The sequence below is a fragment of the Engraulis encrasicolus genome, chromosome 6 (genome assembly GCF_034702125.1).
Source record: "Engraulis encrasicolus isolate BLACKSEA-1 chromosome 6, IST_EnEncr_1.0, whole genome shotgun sequence".
Classification (NCBI taxonomy): domain Eukaryota; kingdom Metazoa; phylum Chordata; class Actinopteri; order Clupeiformes; family Engraulidae; genus Engraulis; species Engraulis encrasicolus.
Genome location: NC_085862.1, coordinates 54271653 through 54280540, shown reverse-complemented (window position 1 = coordinate 54280540; position 8888 = coordinate 54271653). Strand labels below are relative to the sequence as shown.

At 45.9% G+C, this 8888-nt stretch overlaps 1 protein-coding gene across 1 annotated transcript; it reads left to right on the top strand.

Moving 5' to 3' along the window:
• Positions 1-4634: 4634 nt before the first annotated feature.
• fam78bb (family with sequence similarity 78 member Bb) lies at positions 4635-8711 on the top strand. The gene is made up of 2 exons (XM_063200310.1): positions 4635-4966; positions 8189-8711. The coding sequence occupies exons 1-2, from the start codon at positions 4635-4637 to the stop codon at positions 8709-8711; spliced, it is 855 nt and encodes a 284-aa protein (XP_063056380.1).
• The last annotated feature ends 177 nt before the right edge of the window (positions 8712-8888 follow it).

Below are 8888 nucleotides of genomic sequence, written 5' to 3'. Positions count from 1 at the left end.
TTGATTTTTGCGGATTGTAAAAAAAAATCTATGAAAATGAAATATAACCAAGAATGAATTATATACAGGATGAGAAAAATAAAATGAATTGTAATAATTATGTAAAAGGCAATAGCATGAAACCTGGGTGAAAAGATTTCTGGCCAGAAACACCAGCCTGTCAGTATGTTCTGGCTTCAAGGACACTCTCGAAGGTAGGTCACTACTGCCACGATTAAATACCGATTGAAATCACGATTTCGATATCACGATTTATCACGATTTTTGATTATTTTCGATTAATTGCGTAGCCCTAGTGTCAGCTAAGTGTAATGTAATGTAATAACCATTACAGAGAGTCTTAAACTACAGCTTGGTCATTGTCATTCTTTTAATAAAAATATTAGGTGTCTCTTAGGTCTGTAGTTCCCAACCTTTTTCTTCAGGGACCCATATTTTTACCATTGTAAACTTTGGTGACCCAGCGCCCGCATGAGAGGGAGTCACGTGATACGCTCTGTTTCCTGCAAGAACTCATTTTAGTTATAATTTTATTCCTCAATTCGTCTTTGTTCAAAAACAGAATAAATGTTTAATGTAGCACTTACATTTTGTTGCTTCTATGCATTTGTCATTTATTCAACATGGGCTACATATGGTATTAAAATGAAACCCCTTAAAATCAAGAGGGTTTTGCGACCACCCGTTGATCTTTGGTGACCCATAGGTTGGGTCGCGACCCATAGGTTGGGAACCACTGTCTTAGGTGATTAAGCTCTGACAGGCCATTGCTGTCATGATCATTGCACTTTGTATGAATGAGCATAACATCACTTCATCAGAGTTAGTACCAGACGATCTCACAAGTGATTGGCGCCCAAGATCTGGTGCCCTCGCTGAGGGATAGCATCCATGCTGTCTTTCGAATCGGAATGATTGTGCAAAGCAGGGATGTCCAAGGCTAAGATTATGGGATCTTTAATAACCAGTGTTGGGCAGTAATGCATTACAAAAGTAATTATATCCCCGAAACGCAGAGCGTCAGGGATGTAAATGGTTTTGCATGCGCCGCCTCGTCCGCCACCTCGTCCGCCGCCGCCGTGTTAGGTCTTTCGCGTTAACGCACAGATGGTTGGATTTGTCCCAGATTGGGTGTGTGAATGCTCTAGGGTAGGTTCATGAACTGATTCGAGTTGAGGTCAACACTTTCAAAATGGCGGAATTTTCATTTGGCCCATAACTTCTGACTGGGTGGATTGATTTGCCCGGTAACACCTTATTTTAATGGTTCACCATATCAGTGACTCTACCATATTAGGTACAGTGTAATAACCAGTGTAACAATATTTAATACCATTTAATACTTGTGTAATACCAGTGCAACAATATGCAATACCATGTAATACCACTTACACACAAATACACGATGTAAGTACAAAATTGGTACATGGTGTTACACTGGTATTACATGGTATTAAATATTGTTACACTGGTTATCTACACTGTACCTAATGTGGTAGATCCACTAATAGTGAACCATTAAAACAGTTTTACCATTTGCCCCATTTTTTTGCTTCATTTTCACAACAGTCGTTTGGTTTTAAGCCTATGCACGTCATTGATCTATGTATAGACATTAAATATATTTCTTTTATATTTTGTATTTATCATATATGTTTATGAAAAGGTGGACCGGAGTGGTAGGAATGATGGAAGACTGGAAGCGTTGCGTTTCGTGGATATACCTTCAGCAGTCGAAGGCGACTGCACAGGCCTAGTTAATTACTGTAATGCATTGCTTTTTGCTATAATGCAGTAATGTAAGGTATTACAGGACAAAAATCTGTAATATTTACTTACTTACATTGCTAATTAACATAAGTTACAATTTAACATGATCATTGCGTTTAAAATACAGTGTAGCTGACTCAATGGTTAAATTATTCCTAATGTACCTGAAATTAGCTAGATTAAATTTTATTTTGCCTATAGTTTTTTACATGTTGCCTGAAACCAAGTTGTGAATCTATTATAACACCAAGGTATTTAAACTCTTGGACAACATCCAGTTTCTCACCATGCACCATGATGCTGGGGTCTGGTTCAGTAGTACCTCTTTTAGATAAATACATACAAACAGTCAGTGGTTAGGGAGCTGGACTTCAGTTCAGAGGGCTGCAGGTTTGAATCCCATCATTACCCCTGGCCTCTTTGGTTCATGGCATCAGTGCCCTTTAGCAAGTCACCTGACCCTTGATTGCTCTGGGGATTGTAACTAATACCCTGTACCTAGAATGACTGTATGTCAATTTGGATAGAAGCATCCGCTAAATGTAATGTAATTGCAGAGAGACCATTGTGGTTATGAGGGCTGCACTCAGTGTCATCATCTCTATCAGTGCTGACAAGGGAGACGGAGACGAGGACATACGAATGTGACATCTGCCACAGTTGAGTGAGTCCATCCTCGAAAGGTTGTCTTGGTTACGAGAAAAGCCATCAATTAAGGAGCTAAAAAAAAAATTCTCCGGGTCCATCAGCATGGTCGCATTGCCTAGCAACAGCACAGAGGATGTGGATTTGAGCGAGGCTGCCGGGGTGTGCGGGAATGTGTGTGCTCCAACCGTCATTACAGTATATGAATGACAAATGGGCAGATTTTCCCTCCAGCAGGCCATGTTGAAATGTTCATAAGGTTAGGACCCACGCTTTTTAAGTTATAGCCTATGTCTCTTGTCTATGACTAAGCAATTACTTCATCCTTCATCCCAATTAGACTACCAGTTGCCAAACTCTGACCCTTTGATATTCTTCATCTGCTGTAGCCTTCTGGTCACGGCCTGATCGACATTGTGATTCGGCTTTGTGCTTGTGAGAAAAATGAAAACAGAGACTAAGACTGTGTCTGTGCTGTGTGTGTTAGTTCAGAAGACTAAAAACAGAGTCTCTCAGTGTTCCCGCCAAAGGGAGGAAGAGCAGGATTGAAAGTGATACTGCTGCCTTGACTGCCTCTGTTGTTTATGTCTGGCGAAATGCAGGCACATGCAGAGAATACCAAGCACGGTCCACTGCACAGCAAATGGTGTGAGCTGTGCTATGCAGGCTTATCATCAGGTGCTCCTCATCACACTCAGTTGTAGGTTGTTGTCAGCAACAGCAACAAAAACACTACTACCTCCTTCTGGACTACAGCGTATTTGTAGATGTATGCATACATATGGTTAGTAGAGCAGAGCTCAAAGATCCCTGCCTGCCTGCATGCTTTTGACACCAAACCAGAGTGGTAGGCCTACTACACATAGGGCAAGTTTTTAAATGGTTAACATAGTGGAAATAGATTTCACAGCACCATCTCCACGAGAATGGGTGAATGGGTCATCAGTTTGGATACCTTAGGTAGTAAGTTTCTAGTTGTGAGGGAAACGTGTTGAATATTCACAAGTAACAGCAAAGAACTCGCCAGATGCCAGCCTGCAGTTAATCTCTTTGGGAAACACACAAGAAAGAGCGCCAAATCCTGAACGCTAAACTACGGGCTATTTTGAAAACCGGCTCTGGGTTGTGTCAGCCTACGCAGCATTCTTGACACGTTATGAAGGGCTTGTACAGCTTACCTGATGAAATGCAGGCTCATTCAGGCTGTTGTGTATGACACAAGTAGCTCCATCGATTGTAGCTAAGGAGGTACAAAAAAATCACCGCCACTCCGCACTCCCACACGTTTGCCCCCTCCCTTCAGTTCACTGAGCACATTCAGCACCATGAGGGACTGAACAGCGACAGTATTGTCGTCAGGGAGGAGAGAGCAGCGCGCCGAGGCTATACATTTGTGTGTCCAAAAAGTACTGAATAGCGAATTGTTCTACGGAGACACGTAAAATGTTACGGTTTTTCAGGTGGAGGACTTGGGCGCACACATTGACGATATGTCATTGTGTTCCTGTCTGGACGTGTCGGCTATGTGAAGCGGCAAGGCTATAGGGAAACCTATGTTAAACAGAGGCTGGAAAGATCATTTACGCTCGCCTTCATGTACAGACATTTCCGGCGTCAGCTTTTTGCTTTCCCTCTTATTTGAGGTACAACAAGACCGACTATTTTTCATGTGCCGAGCAGTGGACACAGTAGCCTACCCTCGTAACCTGCGCCGAATCAACAAGCATCACGATCGCTGCAAGGCGAAGGCAGCGACCCGCCACACCTGACTCGCCTGATTCCCTGCTAAGATTCTGAGATGACAGCTCGCGCCAGGAAGAAGAGGACAGCGCGGGAAGATATCTGTAAAAGGACACGCAAATGTTTTGAGAGGGGTAATCAAGTGGACGAGGATATTCGAGTCAGAGACACCGTCTGCTGCGGCGTACGGCTATCACAGAGCGCAGTGCAGCACAGGCGTGGAGACATCAGTGGGCATCTGAGAATAGCGTCTCATCAATCACAAAATAACTGTTCTACTATCTCTTCTTAAATGAAAATAACGGCGCACAGGACTACACAACCCCGTTTTCCCTCACTATCCTATGGTCACTTTAACATTCAGAGAACATGGTGAATATAGGATATTAGCGCATATTAACTGATCAGTCAATACGCAAATTCCACTGGATGAATGAACTTCTGTTATCATTTGGATGGACAATCAGTGAACAGGATTTATGTGCATCTTGCCAAATTCGAAAGCAGTTCCGTCCTGGTCTGTTCCCTTGGCTCTCTCGCTCGTAGCCATGGGTTGCATCCAAAGCATCGCCTGTAAATCGCGGATCAAACGCGAGAACATAGTTGTCTATGATGTGTTGGCAACCATAGACCACACTCCGACAGTTATCGAGGAGAACTCGCCAATAGTGCTGCGATACAAAACGCCTTATTTCAAGGCCTCGGCTCGGATTGTCATGCCCCCCATCCCTAGGAACGAGACCTGGGTCGTGGGCTGGATCCAGGCTTGCACACAAATGGAATTTTACAACACTTATGGGGACATCGGCATGTAAGTGTGTCCATCTAGCCAGCCGCCCTGCAGTCACAGTAGCCTATGTGACACAGTATGTGAGAGTATCTCAGAGCTTTCTCAGCTTCTGTCAAATAGTGCTGCCCCATATGAGATGGGGGTCAGTCTCAGAAATGAGAAGAGGTGGTAATTTCCTGAAAGGGTGAATGGATAGCAGTCAGACAACGTTTCAGAACAAGTAGTTCAGGGGTGTGTGTGTGTGTGTGTGTGTGTGTGTGTGTGTGTGTGTGTGTGTGTGTGTGTGTGTGTGTGTGTGTGTGTGTGCATGCACTGACAACATGCAGGCTAGAGAGGGATGCTGACCCCATGCCTCGCCATGATGTCTCATTCGATGGTATTTATATCCATGTCATGTTAGCTGGTCATTAAAGACAGTGGGGTGATGACGGTAATGACAGCTTGGGTGCTTTTGACACCAGTCCCCTTGCCACACCAAAAGTGGCACATGAGAAGGGGAGGGGGACACAGATACACACACACTGACGTAGCCTACTCCGTTCAACGCCCCAACTTATTGGCTGCGTGGACAGAATCCCAGTCTGGGTCTCGTCTGTGAGGAAGAAGGGAGCTGGGAGGAGAGGGAGTGTGTGTGTGTGTGTGTGTATGTGTGTATGGTGTGTGTGTGTGTGTGGGGGGGGGTGGTAGCCTAGATAGAAGAAAATCACACTCAGGCACTCTCTCTCACACACACTCACTGCCGAAATCGGTTAAGCGCAAGCTGCTCTGATGGTGCCCGAGGGGTGGTTGTTCCGGAGGTGGAGACATATGCACGGAGGAGTTTAATCCAATCTGGGATGCGGGCGGGCGGGCAGGCGGACGGGCAGGCGGACGGGTAGGCGAGCAGTCTGGTGATGAGTAGTACGGAGAGAGAGAGAGAGAGAGAGAGAGAGAGAGGAGCCTACGGGACAGCTGGTGCGGAGATAAACAGGCCACTCGTCCTGACCAGTACGGATCAGGGGCAGGGTGGGAGTCACTTCTGAGGACATATACTGTACTGCACGCTTAATCCCTTATCGCACTGATGACCCCCCCTCAACTGATGACCTCCCCACCACCCATCCTCCTCAAAGGTTTAGTAGGTGAATAGTATTGATTGGGAATGGTGGATCAGTAGCCTAAAACCTGGTTTAGACTCCTCCTGCAACTGCAGGAGACGGACTGTCAGCGAGGGGTGGCGGCAGATTACGTACACAAGCGGCCACCACGCCCCCCTCTGCAGAGCTGAAACGACCCCTTGCAGCGCTGAACGTACACTTCTCCCAGGCTGAATTGTCCGCTATCTGCCGCCACCCCCCGCTGACAGTCCGTCTCCTGCAGTTGCAGGAATCTAAATCAGGCTTTAACTGTCTTTAACAGGTTGAAATCTCAGTGTTACTGTAAGTTATTTGACAAATTGATTGCTAGTTGGTTGAAAAAACTGGACAAAATGTGTTGTTTTTTGAGTTGTTCTACTTTTCCGTTTCTCTCCTTAAATTTGAAGTGTAGTGAATAAAATCTCTATAGAAAACATACATACTCTCTAGACAATTTCGCAACATTTATTTAAGAGCTGGTGTAGGCTGATGATACGCTTGTGGTCTGGTGTTCAGGTGACAGATTAGTACATATGAGTATACATACAAAGGTGGCTGTAGATTTAACCTTCTACCGAGGCCTTGAAAACATTGGCAATTTTATCCGAAAGGCTTCTTATAGTTCTGGCCTGGTGGCTTTCATCTGGGCTTTCGGCATCAAACATGAAAGGTGAAAGGTCATCAAGCTCCCACTTAGCATTGTCAACTTACATGCCCTGGATGAGATGAGAAGCTTCACATCTTCAGATTCTTGGACCTTTTCCAAAACCGTCAGGCCATAGCAGTCCCTGAGAGGACAAAGTGAATGAGAAAGGAATTGATTGGACTTGTTGACTGACTTCTAGCGCTGTGAGTTCACTGCAGGTTCAGCAAGAAGCTTGTTGAATGAAATCCTCACAGACAGGAGATAAAAATAGATTTGACACATTGGCTGACTTACTATGAATTTCCACACCCTCCTTTGTGTTGGTTGAGTGAATGTGTCAGAGAAAGAATTGTAAATTCATGCATGAGTGTGTTAGAGGGTGTGTGTGTGTCTGTGTGTGTGTGTGTGAGAGAGAGAGAGAGAGAGAGAGAGAGAGAGAGAGAGAGATAGAGAGAGAAGAGAGAGATTATTGTCAATGTCTGATGTTTTAGTTAAACTGCACATAGGAGACTGATCAAACACAATTTCAAACTTCTGTGCTAACTTTGTTACATAGATTTTTGACAATAAAGTACACTTGACTTGCCTTGACTGTAATGTACGTACATGTCATCATACTAGGGCATCTTAATTTATTTCTGTATTAATCAAGTCACTTCTCTACTCTACATTTCACTCAGGACCTTCCGACGATCCTGCACTATATTCTGTGTTTTCACAAAGATATTAACTGTAGGTTGTCATATTACGTCAGCTTGTCACCAGATCTTGAGAATATTTCACACGTTTCACTTACAACTTGACACTTAGTAATCTATCCACTAAAAAAAAAATACGCACAGACTCACCACCCTCTACTGTTATCAGAGATGTGGAATTGAGTCACAATTTTGATGACTTAAGACTTGACTGGGCAAAACTAGGAGTTTCGACTGAACTTTGAGTTTGAATGCTATTTACTCAATATTTGACTCAGACTTGTGCATTGAACACATGGGGACTTGTTAAGAACAGGGGAAAAAACATACCTTGCCTTGGTCAAATGTATGACCAACTTGTGACCACTGACAGCTTTGGTCAGGCCTAAGATAAAGTAATCTAAAATCTCCCCACATATATAAAATCTCCCCAATACATACAATGTAATGAGGACACAGTTGTGGGCCCCCTGTCCACCTGGGCCCTTGGGGCGCTGTTTGGGGTTTCCCCCTCACACGGGTAAGGCATAAATGCAATTTGATGGTATGTAGTGTGAGCTGTGAAGTGCTGTGTCACAATGACAATGGGAGTTTCCCAGGTGGGCTTTCACTTTGATGTGCATGTTACTATGAGATGCCTACACTGCTAAAGTATTTCTACTCTTCAGTGCAAGTCCAGCTGGGAACTCTTCTCCTGCCTCCTTCCCTCCCGTTATGCTCTAATGTGCACATCACTGTCTTCCTTTCTTTTGGAACTAACTAGTATTCCTCCTCTTCCCTGCAGGTCGAGCTGGGAGCTCCCCGAGCTGCGCGAGGGCATGGTGCGGGCCATCAGCGACTCGGATGGCGTCAGCTACCCCTGGTACGGCAACACCACGGAGACGGTGACGCTGGCCGGCCCCACGGCCAAGCCCTCGCGCTTCACCGTCAGCATGAACGACAACTTCTACCCCAGCGTGACCTGGGCCGTGCCCGTCAGCGACAGCAACGTGCCCCTGCTCACCCACATCAAGCGCGACCAGAGCTTCACCACCTGGCTGGTGGCGCTGAACGCCGGCACGCGCGAGCGCATCCTCCTGCAGACCATCAAGTGGCGCATGCGGGTGGACATCAGTGTGGAGCCGTCCCGGCCGCTGGGCTCCAGGGCGCGGCTGATCGGCCGGCCGCACCAGGACCAGCCGCGCGTGCTGACCCGCATGGAGCCCATACCGCTCAACGCTCTGGGCCGGCCCAACGCCAACGACGCTCAGGTGCTGATGTGGAGGCCCAGGAGGGGGCCCCCTCTAGTGGTCATACCCTCCAAATGACCTCGACGGAGGGAGGCTCCATGCATGTATGTCCGTAGTACATACACGGGATTAACAGCGGGAAGTCTGCGGCACCGTTGAAAGGATGGCCTCTCTCTCTCTATCTCTCTCTCTCTCTTAACTTTGGAAGGCGGCAAGAGATGGCAAAATGCCTTAAATGAATCCACACCACTGCCT

Coding starts and splice junctions, on each gene's coding strand:
- fam78bb (XM_063200310.1), top strand. CDS start 4,635: ATGTGCATCTTGCCAAATTCGAAAGCAGTTCCGTCCTGGTCTGTTCCC. Junction 4,967..8,188: donor ACTTATGGGGACATCGGCAT/GTAAGTGTGTCC, acceptor TCTTCCCTGCAG/GTCGAGCTGGGAGCTCCCCG.